General features: G+C 50.3%; 1 protein-coding gene across 3 annotated transcripts in view; it reads left to right on the top strand.

The window, feature by feature from the left end:
* The window catches only part of Cmip (c-Maf inducing protein), a 207965-nt gene extending 186889 nt beyond the window's left edge, over positions 1 to 21076 (top strand). For all 3 annotated transcript variants that reach the window (XM_021169931.2, XM_021169932.2, XM_029480746.1), the window contains exons 11-21: positions 3696 to 3761; positions 5483 to 5509; positions 5826 to 5874; positions 7605 to 7712; positions 10998 to 11114; positions 11906 to 12046; positions 12644 to 12691; positions 13784 to 13930; positions 14518 to 14623; positions 15965 to 16035; positions 18891 to 21076. In XM_021169931.2, coding sequence (XP_021025590.1) covers positions 3696 to 3761; positions 5483 to 5509; positions 5826 to 5874; positions 7605 to 7712; positions 10998 to 11114; positions 11906 to 12046; positions 12644 to 12691; positions 13784 to 13930; positions 14518 to 14623; positions 15965 to 16035; positions 18891 to 18944 — 934 coding nt within the window. In that variant the 3' untranslated portion in view covers positions 18945 to 21076. The remainder of the gene's footprint in view (positions 1 to 3695; positions 3762 to 5482; positions 5510 to 5825; positions 5875 to 7604; positions 7713 to 10997; positions 11115 to 11905; positions 12047 to 12643; positions 12692 to 13783; positions 13931 to 14517; positions 14624 to 15964; positions 16036 to 18890) is intronic.
* The last annotated feature ends 2467 nt before the right edge of the window (positions 21077 to 23543 follow it).

Consider the following 23543-nt stretch of genomic DNA (forward strand, 5'->3'; position numbering starts at 1 on the left):
TACAATTGACCCCTTGTCAACTTGACACACAAACATATCACTAGTAAGCCTTAACCCTTAGTTTCTTATTCATCCCCAAGATCTAAACAACTTTACAAGTCCCACAGTCTTTGCAAATTCTTAAAATTCCAATCTCTTAAAATCCAAAGTCTTTACAATTAAAAAAGTCTCTTAACTGTGGGNTCCACTAAAATACTTCCTTCAAGAGGGAAAAGCATCAGGGCACAGTCACAGTGAAAAGCAAAATCAAACTCCAAACTGTCCAATGTCTGGGAACCAACTCACAATCTTCTGGGCTCCTCCAAGGGATTGGGTCACTTCTCCAGCCCTGTCCTTTGTTGCACACAGCTTGTCTTCTAGGCTCCANATGCCTGTACTCTACTGCTGCTGCTATTCTTGGTGGTCATCTCATGGTACTGGCATCTCCAAAACACTGCATGAACCCTTCAGTCCAGGGCCATCAATTACAACTGAGGCTGTACCTTCACCAATGGCCTTCCATGGCCTCTCTCAGTGCCTAGCCTCAGCTGCTCTGCGTGACCCCTTCATGCCTTCAAAACTAGTACCACCTGGGTAACTTTTTCACATTACCAAGTCCAGCCACAGCACAAGGTACAACCTTGGCTATCTCTGGAAAACAGCCTCTGTGCTCTCAGAAAACACTTCCCAGAAGATGTCACCTCAATGATGCTGGTATCTTCTTAATCACCGCTAATTTCTTAGCTCCAGCTAACCAGCATCAATAGTCCCAGTAATGCAAAGGTTAAACTTTAGTAGTTCTGGTATCTTGTTAATCACAGCTGATTCTTCAGCCCCAGCTAACCAAAACTACAGAATCTTCACAATCAAAACAGCAATGGCCCTGAAAAGAGTCTTAATCTTCCCTCTGAAATTTCATAAGCCAGGCCTCCATCTTCTGCACTGTTCTCAACATTATCTTCCAAGCTCCTACACAACATCCCATCTTAACACTGTTCTTCTAGCCCAAAGTTCCAAAGTCCTTCCACAGTCCTCCCCAAAACATGGTCAGGTTGTCACAGGAATACCCCACTATGCTGGTACCAATTTGTCTTAGTCAGGGTTTCTATTCCTGCACAAACATCATGACCAAGAAGCAGTTGGGGAGGAAAGGGTTTATTCAGCTTACATTTCCACATTGCTGTTCATCACTGAAAGAAGTCAGGACTGGAACTCAAGCAGGTCAGGGAGCAGGAGCTGATTCAGAGGCCACGGAAGGATGTTCTTTACTGGCTTTTCTCTTTCCCCTGGCTTGCTCAGCCTGCTCTCTTATAGAACCCAAGACTACCAGCCCACAGATGGTCCCACCCACAAGGGGCCTTTCCCCCTTGATCACTAATTGAGAAAATGCCTTACAGCTGGATCTCATGGAGGCACTTCCCCAACTGAAGCTCCTTTCTCTATGATGACTCTAGCCTGTGTCAAGTTGACACACAAAACCAGCCAGTACAATCCCTATCTCAAAATCAAAAACAGAATGAGTGGGACTGGAAGAACAAGAAGGAAAGATAAATGTGGAACCCTCATTCGTGCAGATAACGACAGGAAGCCTGAATTCTGAATGTAAAAGTGGACCAATAGCATGGCATAGAACTCAGGGCCAGCCATTCACTCAGCAGCGGAACCCATGAACCTTGTGATTTGAGAACAGGCTATCTTGAGGTTTGCCCTTCAGCAAAGCTCTCAAACCCACAGTGTTGGAGACTTGGGTATAAATACAGTGTGGGTGCTAGGGGTTGGGAATGAATGTAGGTCATGGCTTTAGGAGTCCCTAAGCCACATGTCAACAACCAGCAGAGATTGGTAGAAAGTCACAAAGCATCTCTGAGCCTCAGTTTCTCCCACAGTTCTCCTGAAGCTTTTTCACGTGGGGGAGGGGGTTCCATCTGTTATCAGACTGAGACCTTGTTGAAATCCCCCCACCCCAACCCCCTGTGATGTCTTCACTCTGCAGTCCTCCTCAGCCAGCCACAGAGCAGCCTCTTCTCAGAGCCTGACGCATGTTTATGCTCAGCCACAGTTGCACTGTGGAGCAGCAGAAGCTGAAGCCCCTGTCCTGCATCACTGCATCACTTCTTGGTCTGTTATTCTCTGAGCAATTGCTTCACTCTGTCACCACAGTGCACCTTGCAGGAGGGAAGCACACATGATCCTCCTTATGTCCCTGCTTGAGGTACAAGCTCCCTACCACACAGATATCTGCTTTTGGTAAGGTCTTGACGGGAGTCAGTTAGCTCCAGGAAGACCCAAGGGTCTAGAGTCAGAAGCCTGAAGGCCGTGTCTCAGTCAGACTGTGTTAGCTCCAGCCATCTGCTTAACCTCTCTGTGCCTTGCGTCTCCTCTTCTGTTTAAATGGCATGGGTCCTGTTTACTGTGTTGTGTGTTTGCAAAGGAGCAAACAAGTGGAGATACAGAGCTCTCGGCATAATGCATGTGTGGAGGAAATGCTGAAGAAATACGTCACAGCCTTTTTTCAGTATTATATTGTGACTGCCAACCGGGTCAAGTGGAAAAATAGAGGTGGGAGTCTAACAGCAAGGAAAGGAGTGTGTGTGTGTTGGGAGGATGCTTGCCTAGCATGCTGAAACCCTTGGGTTATGTCACCCTCCACGTGGACACGGCATGGTGGCCCAGGCCTGTAATCCCAGCACTTGGGACCAGGAAGCAAGATGATCAGAAGTCCAGGGCCATCTTCAGCTATGTATCAAAAGGCCAGACTAGACTACATGAGACCTTGCCTAAGAGTGTATATGTGTGTGTGTGATGAGCATNCAAATGCCATAGCATACATACAGAGGTCAGGGAACAGCTTGCAGGGACCAGTTCTCATCTTCCATCATGTAAATTCTGAGACTCGAACTCAGTTTGTCAGATTTGGGGACATTTGGGGATGTGCACCTTTACCCATAAGAGTCACCTCATCAGCCTCAAGACCCTGTGTAAAAACAAAACGAACAAACAACAACAACAACAAAACTGGTAGCTAGGGACAATAGTCCAAATTGTGGTTTTGTTGCTTGGGTGGTTGGTTGGTTNGTTTGTTTTTCTTGAGTCAGTCTGTAGGTTTCCCCTTGAGTCTGGTCAGTCACAGACAAGAGGGGCAGGTGTGCTTATACTGCTGAGACGCCTCCACAGGTCACGTGGCTGGGATCACAGTATCTTTTCAGTTCTGAGGAGACGGGTGCAGGTGGGGTAGGGCTGTCGGGCCCTGGTGCCCTTTCTCTGTGTCCTCTCAGGGTCTTCTCCATGCACACATTTCTCGTGTCATTTGAATTGCTTCAGGGCCCAACCTAGTGGCCCTGTGTTATAATTCCTTAAAAAGGCTCTCTCTCCAGATGTGTCCCACTCTGAGGTTATAAGGGGCTTAGACATCAACCCAGATTTAGGGATTGGAAACCTAGAGTAGCCCCTCGCCCTCTGTGAAGCCTCAAAGGGTCATGATGAGAGACAGATAAAGTCTGAGTTCAGAGCAAGGAGGATGTGGGACACTGGGGAGCTGGGTTATAGTTCCCTGGTGGTTGTTTGGAAGTCTGGGATGTTCTTGGGTGGGTCATGCTGTGCTATGTCTGCTATCTCTGAGGCAGAGTCCATATTGGGTGCTAACCCCAGACACGGGATAGCACGTGGAAATCCTCTCCCTGCTGACCGTCCCTCACCAGGTTCCTCTCTCATTCTAGGTCCGACTATGATGACTGGAGACCATCTCTGGCCAGCTTGCTTCAACCCATTCCATTCCCCAAAGAGTAAGTCCCACCAGAACCTGCCCAAATGGGATGGGAACCACAGGAGAGGGTGATGCCATTTTAAGGGGCTCACAGGGTCGTGGAGAGGTGGGTCTGAGGAGGATATCAGGACCCACAGCCAAGACAGAGATGTGGCCCAGCTCAGGGCCTCTCTGAAAAACCAAGTCTGTGATAGAAACAGCCTCAGGTCTTGTGACAGTGACATAGGGACTCATTAAACTCAGACAAGGCCAGAGCCATCTCTACCATGCCTGGCCTGTAGTTACTTTAATGGTTTTTATTGCACAGCACATGGAGACAGTAATACTCCCCCCACCCCCACCCCATTCCCTGGGGAACAGTCAAAATTGACAGTTAATATCACCACTGTGCTAGGCATGGCGCACGTACCTATATAATTCACTGGTTCTCAACCGTCCTAACGTTGCAGCCCTTTAATACAGTCCTTCATGTTGTAGTGACTCCCGACCATACAGTTACTTTTTGTTGCTACTTCACAATTGTAGTTTTGTTACTGCTATGAAGCATTGCATCAATATCTGATATGCAGCTCCTATGAAAGGGTCTTTTGACTCCACCCCCACTGCCACCCCCCAGGGATCACAGCACACAGGTTGAGAACTACTGCTTATAATTCCAGTTTGGGGCTACCCTGAGCTACATAACAAAACCCTGTCTGCAGAAGGAAGAAAGGCAGGAAGGAAGGAAGGAAGGAAGGAAGGAAGGAAGGAAGGAAGGAAAGGAGGAGGAAAGGCCAGTGTGGTACTCTGGTGGCAGAGCGTGTACCTAGCATGTGCAACGCCCTGGAGTTGATCTCCAAGCACCAAGAAGGACCAACAAGCAAAAAGAAAAGAAACGGCATATGGAGCTGTTTCAGGGCTGTGCAAGGGAAGGCTAGCTGTGTGTACTGAGCCTTGATGGCCGTTAGCTAACAACACTCCGAGCGTGGCCAGAAAGGACCCTTTCGCCCACCCTCATACTGGCATGGAAGAATTCATGAGAAGCATCACTGTGTGTTGGATCACAACCTATAGAGAGCCTCAGCTCAGCCACGGGCCTCACATGCCTGCAGGTCTGTTTTGACAGATTGGAAGCTGCTGGGCCTTGGGAGGCACTTGGGGCTCTCTGAAGAGCCCATTAGTGAGCCTGTGTTTATGAATGCAGCTCCTCCGAGGGGGACATTACACCCACTAATTGCCCCATTTGCTGGCCGGCTAGTTCCCTCGGGGCTCCCAAGAATGGAGACCTGAGAAATCTGACTCCTCAGAGCCTTCTCTGTCTGTGGCATCATTGGTTACAGCAGCTGTCCCCACAGGCCCTGGGACCCGCTTGACAGTGGCCCATGATGCAATTCACTTGGAAGAATGGTCCCTGATTGCCTGGCAATGTGCGCTGGTAATTACTGCAGCCTCGCCTTAATTGTGGAACAATTAACAAACACACCTGGGTCCCTGGAGCCCATGTGTGCCTGAACACGTTCATGCACTTCTGCATGACAGGTGCGGGCCTGGTGTTGACTTTGGGGACACCAGTGGCTCAGCCTGTTCGTGTGACTGTGATCCTCACCTTGTCAAAGGAGGGGCACATTGGATACCCTCGTTTCTTTGTCATTTTTCTCTACATTCTTCGAGTCAGAGCTAAAAGTCTAGACGTCCTGGGAGGAAATGGGATCGTTGGGCAGCAAAGGTCTCTAACTGCCTGTCTCTTTGTTTTTGGTACAGAGCTCTCGCCCACGAGAAGTTCACAAAGTGAGTATGGCAGACGCACCCACCCCACTTTCTCCCACTGTGAGTGCTCCCTGTACCGGGTCACCTCCACGCCCCTGCTACCACACCCCTGCCACCACCAGCCTCCTGCCCTTTCTCTGGTCCACGTGCATTTTTGGAGGCTTGCAGAGGCACCACCTGAGCAGTCATCTGTGTCACACATCCAAACCTTGCTAGAATGTTTCCCATGTGCCTCACTTTGTCTACCCCCACCTGCTCCTGGCTCCTCTTCCATCCCTTCCCTACCCCTCCCTGTCCACTTGGGCCTGCAAATGACCCGCCCTCCTCTTCCTTCCAGGGAACTGAAGTATGTGATTCAGAGGTTTGCAGAAGATCCAAGACAGGAAGTAAGACTTTTTTTTTCTTTTTTACTTTTTTTCCCCTCATGTGTTTATTGGAGATGGGACCTAAACAAACACTGAGCCATACCTCAGTGCAGTGAGCCTTTTTTTCTACAGTAGAAAAATAGTTTGGGGGCCTCCTAGGTCTCCTTGCAGAGGCCACTGAGTCATCAGATCCTTAGAACGGACTATACAGGTTCCAGCCCCCTGTGTGTAGACACAGCCTCTTTTCCCCATGTGGAGCCTCTTGGACTTCATTTTGGTTAGCCAGAGACTGGCAGACAGTGTCCCTGTGTCACATGGCTTTAGATTCACTGGATCCTCCATGGAATGTCCAACCAGCTTCCGGTCAATGTTGTGTTTGTGCTGCTAGTGTGGGGGTCCCTGGGCCAAGGAAGGAATCAATTGAACTCGGAGCTCTCACAAAAGCTCTGAGCTTCAGAAAACCAAAGGCAGATTAAGCTCTTGCCCCATGTCAGGCACGTGCATGCTCCCTGTTAACCTTTACAAGCCCAAGGGGAAGCCATTCTTATCCCTTCCTGACTTCAGAATCACCCCCCAAGCCAGGCAGTGGTGGCACACACCTTTAGTCCTAGTGCTTGGGAGATAGATAGAGCAGGCAGATCTCTGAGTTCAAGGACAGCCTGGTCTACAGAGCTAATTCCAGGACAGCCAGAAGAAACAGAGAAACTCTTGTCTCAAAAAAACTAAAAAAGAATCACTGATCTCCACCCACACCCCCACCCCACCCCCGCCCCGCCCCGCCCCGCTCTCTCAGAGTTAGGAATAGAAGTTAAGTCATTAACGTCCCATACCACATAACCAGATGTAGTAGTAAAGGCACACTGGCCCCACCCATAAGCATAAATTCATGACCTGTGACCCAGTCTCTCGGGCTCCAAGTCTAGATGCTGTAGGGAAACTGTCCCCAGACCTTCTTGCTTGCCTACAAGGCAGGCCCCCACTAACCCTCATGATTCCAGATCCCTGGATCTGGTCAAACCAAGACCATGTGTTATAAGCATCCTTCCTGCTTCTTATATGGTCTCCAGGCTGCAGTGGGAAACCTTATTCTAGAAAGTTCTAGCTCCATCACAAGTTTTACAAACCATCTTCAGATGCAGTTGGGAGAAAGCAGAAAGGCTAATGAGGAAATGTCACCAGCTGTGGTCTCAGTTGTCCTTAAGCCTGAAGCTGTGTGTATATGTGTACATGTGTGGTGTCACAGTGGATAGACGTGGGTTTGTTTATGGGGGCGGTTCACAATGGGTAGGTGTAGGTGTGTATGTGCCTATGCGTGTGTGGGATCACAGTGGGTGTGTATATGTGTGTGTATGGGGGGGGGATCACAGTGAGTGGGTGTATATATGCCTATGCGTGTGTGGGATCACAATGGGTGTGTGTGTGTATGTGTGTGGGATCACAGTGGGTAGGTGTGGGTGTGAGTATATGTGTGTGAGTATGTGTGATCACTGTGGGTGGGGAGGGTACGTGGGGGGTAGGTGTGGGTGTGTATATGTAGGCATGTGTGAGTGTTTCCCAGCTAGGCCTCAGGACTGTCCTATCCTAGGGAGCTGAAGACATGTGGCTGGACTTGGCAGTGTGGAGGCCTTTAGCTTGTGAGGCTAAAGGAAGTTCATGCATTTCCTGGCTGCCTGGGCTTGGACACTGTTCATGCTACCTTCATACCTGAGACTGTTTAGAACTGACAGTGTGTCTGTCCCCTCTGCCCACAGGTCCACTCCTGTCTGCTGAGCGTGCGGGCAGGCAAGGATGGCTGGTTCCAGCTCTACAGCCCTGGAGGGGTGGCCTGTGATGATGACGGGGAGCTGTTTGCCAGCATGGTATGTAGGGTCCCCCACAGGAAGCTGCTGGTGGGTGTCGGGCTGGTCCATCCTGGGGTACACAGCAGCCAGCCCACTGTGGCTTGCCTGCAAGTCTTCTGGACAGCACAGTGCCAGCCATGAAGAGGGAGAGTGCCTTAGTTAGGGTTTTACTGCTGTCAACAGACACCACAAACAAGGCAACTCTTATAAGGACAACATTTAATTGGGGTTGGCTTGCAGGTTCAGAGATTCAGTCCATTATCAAGGTGGGAACATTGCAGCATCTAGGCAGGCATGGTACAGGAGGAGATGAGAGTTCTACATCTTTTTTTTTTCTTTTTTAATTACTTTTAATTTATTTTATATATATGGGTACATGGTTGTGAGCCATCATGTAGTTGCTGGGAATTTGAATTTAAGCTCTCTTTAGTCAGCCCCACTCACTCCAACTTAAAGATTTATTTATTATTATATCAAAGTACATTGTAGCTGTCTTCAGATGCACCAAAGGGCGTCAGATCTCATTATGGATGGTTGTGAGCCACCGTGTGGTTGCATGGATCTGAACTCATGACCTTCGGGAGAGCAGTCAGTGCTCTTAACCGCTGAGCCATCTCTTCAGCCCTGAATTCTACATCTTCATCTGAAGGTTGCTAGAGAATACTGACTTCTAAGCTGCTAGGACGAGGGTCTTTTTTTTTTTTTTTAATTTTTTTAATTTATTTTTTTTTAGATTTATTTATTTATTTATTATATGCAAGTACATACTGTAGCTGTCTTCAGACACTCCAGAAGAGGGCGTCAGATCTCATTACAGATGGTTGTGAGCCACCATGTGGTTGCTGGGATTTGAACTCTGGACCTTCGGAAGAGCAGTCGGGTGCTCTTACCCACTGAGCCATCTCGTCAGCCCTAGGACGAGGGTCTTAAAGCCCATGCCCACAGTGACACACCTACTCCAAGAACACACTTCCAAATGTGCCACTCCCTGGGCTAAACATATTCAAACCACTACAGAGAGAGTCACTAATCCCTGAGTACCTGGGTCAAGAGCCTGTCACCTGCTCTGGGAAGTGCAGAGAAGCATAGAAAGCAGATATAGAAACATGGCCTGTTTTGGGGGTGCTCTACCCTACAAAGCCACAGCCCTGTTTCTGTGGATATACCTGTGTGTGTACAAATCACTGATTAGACTTGGTTGCTATGGTGATGTTCAGTGCAAGGGACAGATCCATCTTGGCACAAGAAACTCCATAGCCACCTGCTTGTCCAGTCCTCATAATGAAAGGCTGGGGAGCCAGACTCAGGGTTCTCATCCCCACTTCAGAAAGCATTGAGGTCACTAAAACACCCACAGTGGCTTCTTCCCATAGAGCGGTGATTCTCAACCTTCCCAATGCCGTGAGTGCCTTTAACACAGTTCCTCATGTCATGGTGACCCCCAACCATAAAATGATTTCATTGCTACTCCGTAACTGTAATTTTGCTGCTGTTATGAATCGTAATGTGAATATCTGGTATACAGGATATCTGATATGACTCCCCAAAGGGGTTGTAACCTACAGATTGAGAACAGAGCTTTGTGTCAGCTCTTTTGAATCACACCTGGGCCTCAAGAGACCCTGAGAAGTCTAGTGGCTTGCTTGACAAGACTTTTCTTTACAAGCCCTTTGTAGACCAGATTGCTGTCTCGGGGTAGTGGCTTCTTCTGTAGCAGAGGGCACGGATGCACTCTGTTCCCTGACACACCCAACTCCATTCACACTTTCTTCTGGGGTCATGTGATGTGGAGAGAATGCAGGCATCCTCTAGACCTGGGCCTGGGGTCCCTGCCCAGTCTTCCACTAGTTGGCCTTACACGCCGACTTGCCTGTATAGGCTCCATCTTCCTCATAGGCAAAACAAGACAAAGAGAGGCTTCGCCAGGGCACCATAGGTAGCAATTGTGTGTAGTGTCAGGCATGATTTACGCACTGAGCCACCCAGGGACTCCTTGACCCCAACTTGGCTCAGCTTATTTGTCTCTCTCTCTTAGGGACCGGTTTGCAGAATAAACAGCTATCACAGTGAATTTGGCAGAGAGATCTGTGCAATGACGATAGATAGGCGTGTTCTCTCAGACACCACCACCTCAAGGGCCTTATTTTTAGTTCCCTTTCCTTACGCATCTGCTCCAAGCCCCTCGCCTGCTCCCTTGGACCTGCTTTCTGAATGTCCTGTGTACCTAGAAACACACTGAGCCGCCTGTTTACGCCATGTCTTGCTTGCCATCGCCTCTCTGGCTTCCTCTGATGTCACAGTTTCACCATGGCAATGTGTGGAGTCTCCCCCACCCCTTCATGCGGGGACTCAGTGTGAGAGAGAACTCAGGGAGTGAGCTCCTGCCAGAGTGATTTTGTTTGTATGCCAGAGTTGTTAATGATGGAGCCGAAGAGTACATAGTCAGGGAAGGAAGCAGGCAGCCGCGGGGATGCAAGTGTGTTGTTTCCATGGAGACCCATGGCGAGAAGTGGTCCTTGGATTAGGCTGTCTCTTCCAGAGGATGTTTGGGCTCCCCTGCCTCTGCTGAGTTGGGGAGCCCTTGCTCATATGCCATCACCTCTAAATGCAAGACAGACTGACAGACAGACACACACACACACCCCACTCCTAGCATATCTTGGGAGGGAGCAGGTTTTGTTGGGTGGGTGATCTCTCAAAACAGCTTTTGGTTTGGTATCATAGAGAAAGCAAAGCACAGAACAGCCCAACTGCCATGTGAATCAGGCCCCTCGTCCCCCACCTAGCAAGGACTGCCTAGAAATTTCCACCCAGTACCCTCAATGCTAGAAATATACAAGACCTAATACCAGTAGCCCCTGAAGGGAACTGGGGAAAAGGGGAGTCTTGTTTGTTTGTTTGTTACTGTAGTAAAAGAGAGAGACTGTGAGTGTTACACCTTGACTCAGCATCCTTGGAATGCCGGTACACAGGTCTTCATCCATCAGCCCCACTCGTCTATGGCACATTCTGTCCTTACCTGATTTACTTCTGAACCCTTTGATGCTAATCCTCTGTTCCCTTGGACAACTCCGGCAGCCACTGTCTTGCCTGCCTGGGTGACTGTGCCTGATGCCTGCACCCCATCCCAGTGTCGTCTCATGTATACCAGCTGTCACTCAACATAATGTCCTCAGTTAATTTTTTCAGGGAACCGTCTGGTCGTCGGGGATCGGGGGGGCGGGGAGGGGGGAGGCTGGTCCTGAGGGTCATAGCACTGCAGTGACATCTTGGTTGCTTCACCTGAGTCTTCTTGCCTCCCAGGTGCACATTCTCATGGGCTCCTGTTACAAGACCAAAAAGTTTCTGCTCTCACTGGCAGAAAACAAGCTGGGCCCCTGTATGCTCCTGGCCCTGAGAGGGAACCAGACCATGGCAGAGGTAAGGCCCTGGTCCCCAGGTACCGTTGCAATGTGATCTGTGTGAAGGGCAGTCAGTGTGGGCAAGGCAGGTGTGGTTGTAGCCTCCTGGGTGTGCAGCGGCCTTTCTCAGGCTGCTGCTGGTCCATTGCAGTTGGGATCTAGCGCGTGTTGATCACAGCCGTGTAGAAGTTTCTGTTCTGATTATCTAGTACTATATAGCAACCGTCTGTACGTAGAGCACATAATAGCCAGGCTCTCCTGGGCTACTTTTCCTTGGGGTCTCCTAGAGTTTGCATGGGGGTTGGAGCCCATGGGGTCCTCAATAAGACTTCTTTCTCCAGCTGGAGGACTAAGGCAGCCCTAGCCTCTCTGCTTTGTGGGGTTTGGGGGGGTCACTGCTCACGTTATCAAGAGCACAAGCCTAGGTGCCTCATGTCACTTCTAACTGTTTCTCTGTCCCCCAACTTCTCACTGCTCTGAAGTCCCCCAATGCCAACACACTCCCGAGCTCCTGTCCCATGAGCAGTAAGTAGGGTTTTATAACAGCTGTCAGAATTGGGGAGCACCACCTTGCCCCACTCTACCCTCTAGAAAGCAGTCACCAAGCTGCCCATCATCAAGGGCGTGTGAACAGGGCTCGCTACCTTACAAGAAGGAACAGGCCCGTTTGGAAAACCCTAAGTGTCCCTGGAGGTAGGATTGAGACATTAGCATGGGATCAAAAGCAGAAAACGCCAAATTTTGGAAACGGCATACGCCAAGGTCCCGTAGCAGGCTATTCCCTGACACACCTTCCATGGCTCCTGGCAGATCCTGTGTTTGATGCTGGAATACAATATCATCGACAACAATGACACCCAACTGCAGATCATCTCCACGCTGGAGAGCACGGACGTGGGCAAGCGCATGTATGAACAGCTGTGCGACCGGCAGCGGGAGCTGAAGGAGCTGGTGAGTTCTCAACTGCCCGCTGTTCGCAGAGCATGAGACAGCCCCCTTGTGACTGCCACTCCACACCCAGAGAGTTGGGGGTTGTTCCCTGTACTTCTCAAACGTGACTCTAGATGGACACAGAGAGGTAAAGCAGGCCAGCTAAAGTCACACGGCCCACTTCTACTTTGATACAGGGACACATGTGTCATTGTCATACCTGGTCCTAGCTGAGAGGCTGTCTCTGTATATGTGTGCACACTCGGGTCCATGAGTGCCGTCTTTTACCTTTTACCTGGGAACCACCCTTCTCTCCCCACTATGGCTCTGGGCAAAAAGTATACACAGCCCAGCCTCACCACGAGACACCTGTATAAAAATTCTCTATCGCCTGCCAGGACTCTGGGTGGAAGTGGATGCCGCTTACCCTAAGAACTGGATGGGTGACATCACCTCCCATCAGAGCATCTAAACGTCCAGCTCTGCCAGTGTGTTTCGGTGTCACATACTACTGTGCTGTAGCCAGCATGGCGTCTTCTGCCTGAGGAAGTAGCCATGGCTTCATGAGGCTGGTGACAGAGCAGACATGTGTCTCAACTGATCTTATTTCTTTTGCAGCAAAGGAAAGGCGGACCGACCAGGCTAACACTGCCCTCCAAGTCCACGGTAAGTAGGTTTTTTAGTCTCTGTGGGGTGGGTGAGGTAGGGTGAGAATGCGCTGAGTGGGAGGTGAGCTGTCCAGCTCCTAGGATGAGGAATAACGGGGAGGGGAGAACACAGATGTCTACCGTGGGTCAGGGAGATAGGTCCAGCTCTTCTAGGAGGTAAATGGACTGAAAACTTTCTGTTGATACCAAGGCTGGGGTTGCAGTTTGGCAGGTAGAGCACACGTTTAGCCTGTGTAAGACTCTAGCTCCAATGCCTGAGAACAACAAAAGCTTGCTGGTGACATCAGCAGTATTGCCTAGGGGTTGCCGGTAGCCATGGTAACAATAGCAACCAGGCACTGGACTGTGTTTGATTTTTTTTTTTTTTTTTACAACCCTGTACAGTCTGGTTTGCCCACCATTTTCCCGTTTCCTGAAGTCTTTGGGGATCTGATTTCTTGCTATACCCCTGTCCCCAAGACATGGCTTCCTCCTCATGGACCAGGAAGCCTGCTCAGGCTCCAGCCTCTGTGTCTCCATCCCAGCCAGCAGGAAAGGAGGAAGCAGCAGGGAACAGCCCACCCTTCCCTCAGAGAGTCTTCCTAGAAGTTCCGTTTTTTTGTTTTTGTTTTTTTTTGTTTTTTTTGGTCTGGCTGTCCATATTCAGTACCTGGTCATAGTTGGCTGCAAAGAATTCTGAGAAATTAGTTGTAATTGAGGGGACAGCTAAAAGTCAAAGACAAGACCCTCACAGTCCAGGACAATCGACATGTGTGGCTCTCTGCCGGCTTGGAGCTGAGTGTGGCAGCCAGCTCTTCACATGAGAGGGTGTGCCCACACACAACACACAACACAGACGAGCACACACACACACACCATGCATGTGCATGCTCTGCTTGGGAGGGTGCTGGCTTATGTTACAACCCAGCTGTGACTCAAAGTTGTGAGTCACATCGCAGGCTGAGCCACCACCCCGCAGCTTCTGGGGAATGTGGAGCCCTCGGGGTGGTCAGAGCCAGTGTTGACTGCAGACAAGGCAGAGGGCCCAGACCCACTTGATAGAGGCACCCCGGCCTGCCCTGAGGTCATGCGATCATGCCACCCACTGCAGGATGCGGACCTGGCCCGCCTGCTGAGCTCTGGCTCCTTTGGAAACCTGGAGAACCTCAGCTTGGCCTTCACCAACGTCACCAGTGCCTGCGCCGAGCACCTCATCAAACTGCCTTCCCTCAAGCAGCTCAATCTGTGGTCCACGCAGGTGCCCGCCCCACCCTGCCCTCTTCCTCACCCCCTCTACTTGACCTTTCCTACCCCAGAGTCCATGGGCCCAGCCACTTGCTCTCCACACATAACCCTAACCCACTCCCCCCGAGACAAGAGGAGGTTGGTGGCCTTGTGCCCATTTCCTAGTTGGGAACACCGAAGCCCAGGGCAATTCCTGCACAGACTCCTGAGTTGGGAGACATGGCTGAGAGTTTACCTCAGTTCATCTTAGGCCTTTCCAGGTTGCTTCTGAGAGGTATATGCATGAATATTCTCTTAAAGCCTGCTGGGCTCCCAGTTTCATACACCGACCTAGCTCTTTGGAATACACAGGTTCCTCTGTCTCTGGAAAAGACGCCTCCAGCACTATCTCGGGCATGGGCGCCTTAGGCCAGATACTCACAGAGAGACACTTGCCTGGCCTATGTCCCTGCCATAAACTAGATCCAAAACTCTTTAAAAAGAAGGCTGCGACCTCATAGCCTGATCCCACACACACACACCCAACACACACACTCCTGCCCCCAGCCTGAGGTCCCCTCCTCCAGGCCAGGTGAGCTAAGTACCCATGTCCCCCCACAGTTTGGAGACGCCGGCCTGCGGCTCCTTTCGGAGCACCTCACTATGCTCCAAGTGCTGAACCTGTGTGAGACCCCAGTTACCGACGCGGGCTTGCTGGCCCTCAGCTGTGAGTACCCGGGTCTTGCAGCAGGTGGGCAGACCCCAGGCTGGGCACCCTGGGAAGGGAGAAGTTCACTGAGAATGATTTTGTAGCAGATCTGTTGCATGCCAGCACAGGCGAGGTGTGGCACTGAGAACAAGCAGAGGGGTGTCCCCACCCTCAGGGAACTAGAAGTCTAGAGGAAAGGTGAAAGTCTATGAGATTAGCCTGGGCCTCCCCCCAGCTATCTTAAACCACTTGCAAGGGGCTGGCGAGATGGCTCAGTGGGTAAGAGTACTGACTGCTCTTCCAAAGGTCCTGAGTTCAAATCCCAGCAACCACATGGTGGCTCACAACCATCCGTAATGAGATCTGACGCCCTCTTCTGGAATGTCTGAAGACAGCTACAGTGTACTTACATATGATAAATAAATAAATCTTTAAAAAAAAAAAAAACACTTGCAAGGAAAGTTCTCTAGGGTACACCGCACACACACACACACACACACACACACACACAACACACACACACAACCCACACACACACACTAGCAACTCCAGCCTTGCCAGCTGTGCACAAGCACAGCTCTGTGCTACTGGGTCCCCAGGTGCTCCTGGAGCTGTCTTGAGATGCATTTAGTGACAGGGGCCTGGGGGGAAGGGCTGGGATGCTGGTTTCATAGAGCTGATCAAGGGGGGTGGGGGGGGTGTTGATCCTGGGAATCTGTATGTTCAATTTCCCTGTTTTCTAACCTGATAGCTTAGATAGGAGGCCTCTGGCTTGACTGTGAAATGGCCAGGGAGACTCTCAGGAGGTGGCAGAGAGTGTGGCAGTAGACCATAGATGTGACTGTGACATTGCAAGTCTGTGGCCTGGTTGGCTCTCTATGTTGGGACCTCTGATATGGAGGAAATGAACAATATTGAGGCTACTTTCTGGGAGGCATCCGCAGGTTGAGGCGGGGAGGGCTTTGAATCAACACTGCAGAGTCCCCACTTGTCCCCTCAGGGGGTCTCAGCAGAAGCACTTGGGTGTGTCTGCAGCAAGCACCTATGTGGCTCCATAGTGAACCCTACCTTGATGTTTGCTCTTGAGACCAAAAGTCAGCGATGTGAGCCAGCAGGTACCAGAGAGCATCCAAGATCCCCAGAGGGCAGGACCAGACCCGAAAGGGAGAGAAGTTCAGAGGTCAGGGACCAAGAAAAGACCCCAGAGTGTGAAGTGGGCTACTTGTTGGTCGTGATGGCTGAACTCACACCATCGCATCTCCCTCACACATCCCCATGAAGAGTTGGCTTAAGTGTCCCCATTCTGCCTTAGTCTTTCGTGCGGGCTCACTGTCTGTCTGTCTGTGCTTACCCACCCAGCCATGAAGAGTCTTTGCAGTTTAAATATGAACAGCACCAAGCTCTCGGCTGACACCTACGAGGATCTGAAGGTAAATGTTCGCTGCTGGCTCCTTCCTTCCCTCCCTAGCCTGTCCACCCCCTGCCTCCCTAGCCACCGTTAGAGATGCTTCTCCACACAGTGCCTGGCATACCAGGAACAGAGATGGGGAAGGAAAGGGGGAGGGATTGGTGACAAAACCAGCCAGGGTTGACAGCCTACAAGTGGGAATCTATATGGCATTGGAAAACCAAGGACCATTCATTCCTTCCAAAAAAGAGGCCACATAATGTTGAACCCAAAGGATAAGAAGCCTGGGATATCCAGAGTGAGAGGGGGGTTGGTATATCTAAGCAAAGGCTCCGAAGCAGAGAAGATTGGCAGGCCCTGGCCGTAGCAAGCCTGGCTGGAAAATGAGAACAGGAGAGCTGATGGAAGTCCTCATGGGTCACAGAAGGACTAGGTTTTATCCAGTGTCAGGAACAATCCTGGGGGCTCCTGGAGGAGGGGGTACCACGTCCTAGTTTTAAGACCTTAGCTGTCTGGAAGATGGACTGTGGGAACGGGAGTCAGGGTAGAAGCAGGCCGTGTGTCCACTAGGCTGGGGCGGAGAGGAGAGCATATGTGTGGCAGCCGGCATGTGTCATCCATCAGAGGACACATGCTTCTTAGGGAGGTGGAGGCAGGGCCTTCAGCACTTCTTGCTTTGGGTCCCCGAGACACAGTAGCATCCCAGAAGCCCCTGTCAGAGGGTCCCCAGAAGCCCTTGGTCAGGGTCCTCCTTCACTGAGGTCTCCCAGTGGCCCTGCAGCTACTACCAACTGCTGTCTTTGGTCTTCCCATAGCTGGGCTTACTCTCTGGTTCAAGCCTAGACCTAACACCTGCTGAGCCCAGTGGACAGACTTACGCCACTTCCCGTGTCTCTGAGGGCCCCCCTCTGTGCTTTGATGGGTCACTATGCAGTCCAGCCCAGTCTCTCTGTACCAAACAGCAGCTGCCATGATTTGTCACCAGAGAAGTCACTGGATCCCAGAGGACACAGGACTTAGGGGGCAGCAGTGGGCCCACCCCTGTAGAGCTAGGCACACTTAAGAGGACTCTGCAGGCCAGTGCTCACAGCATTTGGGCCAGGTCTGGAAGAAATGTGGCCCCAGGACACACACCTAGCTACATCTGTGCGTTTACACACAAACATACCGCAGACACCTGGGCAGTTTAGGAAGCATAGCTCTCGGGGTATCCTGCACTCAAGTCCCCCCAAAACCACAGAGCCCCAGGAATCAAGTGGGAGAGGCTGCTTATGAGGAAAACTCACTTTCCTTTGTTTCTTTTCAGAGAGAGAAAGGGAGAGAGGGCGCCACATGTGTGGGGGTACACTCAGAGGGCAGACAGATTCTGTAGAGCTGGAGTTATAGGTGGTTGAGAGCCATCTGACGTGGGTGCTGGCAGCAGTGACCAATCTCTCTAGTTTCTAATGCCTTTTTAAAAAAGGTTAATGCTTGTTTCCCTCCTCCCCTGCCGTGTGTGTGTGTGTGTGTGTGTGTGTGTGTATGTATGTGCGCGCGCACGCGCACGTGCTCACACAAACACATGTCCAAGGCAGGTCACTAGGTTTGCATTGCACAGCTAACACCTTTACCTTCTGAACAGTCTGACCAACCCCCTGCTTATTTTTTATGCCCCAGAGGGACATGGTGCAGGCTCCATGATACTAGCCTTTGACCAACCTCCATCTTTCCTCTCCTGGGGCATCTGGAGCCAACCTGACTGTTAAAGGATGTTTGTGCTAAGTGCCAGGCTTCTGTCACTTTCTATGTCTCTGAGACAGCCTGCCCTGTGCTCTGATAAACCCACACAGTGGGCTGTGCAGGCGTCCTGTAGCTTTCTGAACGGCCTCCTAACTGGCAAGCGTGACTTAAAGATATTTCTCAGCTTTGTACTGGTGACCACAGGCCTCCCCAGCTTGCCACTTCTACCTGAGCAGGGAAGGCCATTGAAGACTGACGATTGTTAGGCATAGGATAGAAACAATGAGCAGGTGGCTTGTATGTGTGTGTGTGTGTATGTGTGTATACACATGTATGCATGGAGATGCATGTATATTATTGAATGGTACTGGTAGGTACACAGGCATGTTAGGAAGGCAGGAAATAGAGGCAGGAAGCCATTACTGAGTTCCAGGCAGCACTATACAGTGAAGGAATGAGCCCGCTGTTGAGAGGCTAGTCTACCAGCAGGAACAAAAAGGAGAAGCTAAGAAAAGTCTTGCAAGTTGATTGGCCTTTGTCCCACACCCAGTACCATATCAACCCGATGAGGTAATGCATACTCCATCACTCGGAGCTGAAGACAGAAGGATTAGAAATGAGGGGTCATCTTTAGCTTCATACCTGTTTGAGGCCAGCCTGGGCTACATGAAGCTCTGTCTCAAATAAACAAATGTAATAAAAGTTATCAGGTGAAAGAAACCATACTGCAGTTTAAGGATAGAGGAACCTAAGTGGAGTCCAAGCTGGCTGCTGGTGTGTACTGATCCCTGACCCCCTCTGACTATTCTGTTAACAATGGGAAGGGACCTACGGAAGTCTAGTCTTATTTCGTGGCGCTCAGGAGCTTTCCCAGAATGCTATGGTTAATCCTAAATGCCACCTGGGAGCCAGAGACAGGACTCAGTTTAGCTGTGATCATGAGAAAACAAGCCTCAGGACATCAGATGTGTAGTTCAATTTCAGAAGGCAATTAAAATTGTGTCTACTCTTGGTGATGTCTTTGAGGCCACCTGTGCCCTGGGTCACCAGCCCAACCCCTTCCAGAGCCCTGAGAGCCCATAGCCTCATAGTGGACAGGGTGTGGGTGGTATGAGACACTGGCTGGTATTTGACCAGGTACCTTTTTATCATCCACAGGCCAAGCTTCCTAATCTAAAGGAGGTTGATGTTCGCTACACGGAAGCCTGGTGAAGCCCCCTCTGTGTACAGGATGGGCTCGCACAAAACAAAACAAAAAAGAAACAAAAACAAAAAAGAGAAACAAACAAACAAAAAAAAAAAAAACCCGACTCTTGACTAATAGCCGTAGAGCAGAGCAGTGGGTCCCGGGGTGGTCCCAGCACCTGGCTGCGGGATAGATGGGGGAGTCTTGGGGGGGCGGAGGGGGGAGGGGTGGGGAATCCTCGGCACGCCCAGCCCCCGCCTAATTCTTAGAGCTTCATATTGGAACCTTTGACCTTGATCAAAAGCAGCCTTGGTGGCAACAAGAGGAAGAACTGCGGGTAGGGAGGGCAGGGGAGGGGTGGGCGGGGGTCCCTTTGTGGATTTTCTTTGCCTTTTGTTGTGTGATACCGTGGGGGGCGGGGGGAGGGCATTCATCCAGCCTGATGCTGTCCACTCGGGCCAGAAGGAGGACGCTTTCTTCCTGGAGGTGCACCGAGCCGAGATCTCGCCCCTACCATTGGGACAGGAATACCCAGTCATGTCACCCCATTGTCCTGTGTCTCCCACCATCGCTATGCAAAGTGGTTCTTGTTGTACATAAGATTTAAATAACGCACCTATTTAAGAAACGTTGACAAATTGTGGGTCTGGGACCTGCTCTTATTTATGAAGTCTTTGACCGGCCCTCCCTCCTCACCTGCCCCACTTGCCTGTCCTTCTCACCTCCCCCTGGCGTGTAGTACTGTCTGGACCAGTCAGCTGTCGGGTTAGTGCTAGTGGTTCTGGTTTTGTTTTTGTTTTTTGTTTTTTAAGGAAACAAACAACAACAGGGAAAAAAAAAAAAGACCTTTGGAAACTTAATTGCTTTTTTTTCTTACGGGACTCTTGTATGCTAATGCTCTCCTGGTCAGTCAGTCTGCCCACTCTCTACTCTGTATTATTTCCATCTGTCTCCAGTTTCCTTGTGGGTGGGAATCAAGGTGGGAGGGAAGAGATAGATTCTCCACTTTGTAGCTCACACCTCCCCTCCTCTGCTTCTGTGACTCTGGAAGGGCCCTGACCTTCCCTCCCTGTATACCCCATAGGAGAGTTGGTCCTCCAAGGTCCTGCTGTTGCCCCTCACCCCCTTTTAAGCTGTCCTTGTCCCCTACTGAGACTTGCAACCTGTGGCCTCCCCCCAGCCCCCTGTGGTTCACTAACGCATGCCCCACGCCCACTTCTTTGCATGGTCTCTTGGGAGAGAAGAGCTATGTCACCCAGCCAGCCCGACCTCACCCGACTGTCCACACCTTCCCTCCACTGACGCGGTCACTGCGGCAGGCATCCCCTTCCCATCCTGTCCTGAGGCAGACCAACCTCATTTCTTTTTACAGACAGTTGGCTTTTTCTTACCAAGCCCTTTCACTGTACAGAAACAGCCCTTTGACAATTCTTTTGGGAGTCCCCCTCTCTTTCCCCGACTCCAGCCCTTTTTATGTTGGTTTAGCACAAATCTCCCCCCAACCTCCAAACCAGACCCCCTACCAGTCGATATTAATTGTTTTATATCTATTTAATCTTATTCGATGGAGACCATGCTTCGGTTGTTTTATACTTTGCCAGGTAAACTTTATTACCCACCCCACCTCCAACTATGCCCTAATTTTTTTAAAAAAGGAAAAAAAAAACACACACAAAAAAACAAAACAAAACAAAAAAAACAAAACAAACACAGAGACTTTGGGTTCGAGTCTCGGTCTTAATTCCCTTTCTGTGGCAGGTTTTCTTCCGTGCGTGTGCCTGTGTGTGTGTGTGTGTGGAGTGAGTTCTGATTTGTGTTCGTTTCTCTGTTGATTTCTGTTGTTGCTTTCTTCCACCCCCGACCCTGGTTTCCGTATTTCACAGCACCTGGTGCAGAGAGAAGCAGAAGCAGAAAATAAAAAATAAAATAAAGTAAAAAAAAAAAATAAAAAATTTTAAAAAATAGAAAAAAAAGGGAAAAAATTAAAAAGGAAAAAAAAAACCAGAAGAACTAAGACATGCCACCCCCCGCCCCGCCCCCACTTCCACCCCGCAATGTTGCTTTTCTTGATGGTTAATAATAAATACTGTCACGTAGCTGTGTACAAAGAGATGTGAAATACTTTCAGGCAAAAATAAACTGTAAGTGACTCATGAAAGTTGGCCTTGCTGTGTGGTTGTGGGGGACGGGGGGACGGAGAAGGGTGAGGGGGGGGATGTCCTATGCAGGGAGGGGGCCGGGACACAACTGAGGACTGACTTCTCACTCTTGTTGCTTGACCATGATGCCTGAACCTGTCACACAGGGCTGCCCTATGGCACTCCTTGTGAGATCTGGAAAAAAAAAAAAGTCCTTGGCCAGCACCCACTAGTAACATCCTCACCTACTGTGGAAACCAGCCCTACCACTAGACTTTCTGTCAGGACAATGTTGTTGCCCTCTGTGAAACACCCAAGCCCCTGTTCAGAGGGTCGCAGTGGGCTCTAGCCTAGCCCCTGGCCATCCATTGCTGCTTCCCAGGTAAGTCTCTTAAGAGATCATCCGGCATGATGGTACACACCCATCATCCCAGTTCTTGAGGCTGAAGCTGGAAGGTCTGGAGTTCAAGGCCAGTCTGGGCTACATAGACCTGTGGCGAAGCTAGAGGAAGATGGGAGAAGTCAAAAAACTTAGTGGGTAACACGCTTGGTAGATAAGCATTGTGAGGACCTGAATTTGAACCCCCAACACCCACATACAAAGCCAGGAACTGTGGTATGCGTACACTTGTAGTCCCAGTGCTTAGGATGATGGAGACAGATCTGTGGAGCTTGCGGGCTACCCAGCCCAGCGGAACAGGTAAGTTTCATGTTCTGAGACCCTGTTTCAAAAACTTAAGGTGGAGAGGATAAATGGGGACTTGTCCTTCAGTCTCCATGTGTCTACACACAGACACGTCAGAGAAATCGTTTCCATCCTTTTCTAAACCGTTGGCCTTCTGTGGATATCACCACTGTCCTGAGTTAAGCTGTTGTATCTATCAAATGCCCCTGTCCTCCCTCCCCTCTGCCCTCCTAGACAACCTGATGCTCTCTGTACAGCTCCTCTCCTGGGTGGCCTCTTGTCCCATGAGTAGAAAGGCCGGGGACGAGCTACTCAGCCGAGGCCACACAATGTATGTGCTGGGGGGACAGGGAAGCTTGAGTTTCTTCCATGGAGCAGGATAGGCCTGGACAAGGGGACACAGCCAAAAGGTGGGCTAGAGGGATGGCTCAGTGGTTAAGAGCACTGACTGCTCTTCCAGAGGTTCTGAGTTCAATTCCCAGCAACCACATGGTGGCTCGCAATCATCTATAATGCGATCCAATGCCCTCTTCTGGTGTGTCTGAAGACAGTGACAGTATACTCACATAGATTATATATATTCTCTCTCTCTCTCTCTCTCTCTCTCTAGGATGCAGGGGGGAGGGAGAGAGAGAGAAAGAGAGAGAGAGAGAAGCAGGTGAGAGGGAGAGTCCCTTCCAGGGCAATCTAAGAACTGCCACCCAAGAGCTGTGCTGTCACCGGTCCGCCTGGCTAGGCTGGAAGGTCTGAGCCAGCTAGCTGGTTCTCAGCACTGATGAGAGGGGGAGCTAAGAAAACTTGGCCTCAGCAGGTGGAAGCTCGGAGTAGACAAGCCGTCTTTGCAAGCCTGTCTGCTGAAACTAAACAAATAGGCACACTGTGGCCAGGCAGCTCTGCCCCCGGGCGTCTGTAGAACTGAGCTCACACGTCCAACACGCAAGGTTTACAGTGCATGACTTAGCAGCAAAGCATGTCTACCAGGTAAACACCGTGGAGCAGATGGACAATGGGACCAGCCAAATGTCTGGCTAACTCGGATTACACACACACAATAGTGTATTCACATACAGTTCTACGGAGCAAGAAAGCCATCCCATACAGTGACATAAATGACTGGGGAGACATCATGCCAAGTGAAAGGAGACATGTGAGTACACTGTAGCACTGTAGCTGTACAGATGGTTGTGAGCCTTCATGTGGTTGCTGGGAATTGAATTTTTAGAACCTCTGCTAGCTCTGGTCAACCTTGCTCGCTTAGTCCCTGCTTGCTCTGACCCAAAGATTTATTTATTATTAAATATAAGGACACTGTAGCTGACTTCTGACACACCTAAAGAGGGCATCAGATCTCATTACGGGTGGTTGTGAGCCACCATATGATTGCTGGGATTTGAACTCAGGACCTTCAGAAGAGCAGTCAGTGCTCTTAACCACTGAGCCATCTCACCAGTCCCTTGAGCAGGTGCAAGCCCTCCTCTGTAATGGCAGAGAGCTCTGTGATGTTATATTGGAGGGGCTTGTTAAGGACACAGAGAAGACAAGAGGAGACCTGCGGACTCTGCAGCTGGGTCTCTGTGATATGGAGAGCTAGACTCAAGAAGCCGTCCACTTCAAACTAGTGTCCTGTATCACATCGCATAACAACTTTTTGAATTAACATCAGAAGGAAGCGGCCAAATGTCTATAGACCAGGGCTAGAGGTATAGCTCAATAATAAAGCACTTGCCTAGGGTGCAGGAGACCCATGTAGATGATGGGATATTTATTTGGTCATAAAAGAGAAAGAAGGCTGGAGAGATGGC

This window comes from Mus caroli, chromosome 8 (genome assembly GCF_900094665.2).
Source record: "Mus caroli chromosome 8, CAROLI_EIJ_v1.1, whole genome shotgun sequence".
Lineage (NCBI taxonomy): Eukaryota > Metazoa > Chordata > Mammalia > Rodentia > Muridae > Mus > Mus caroli.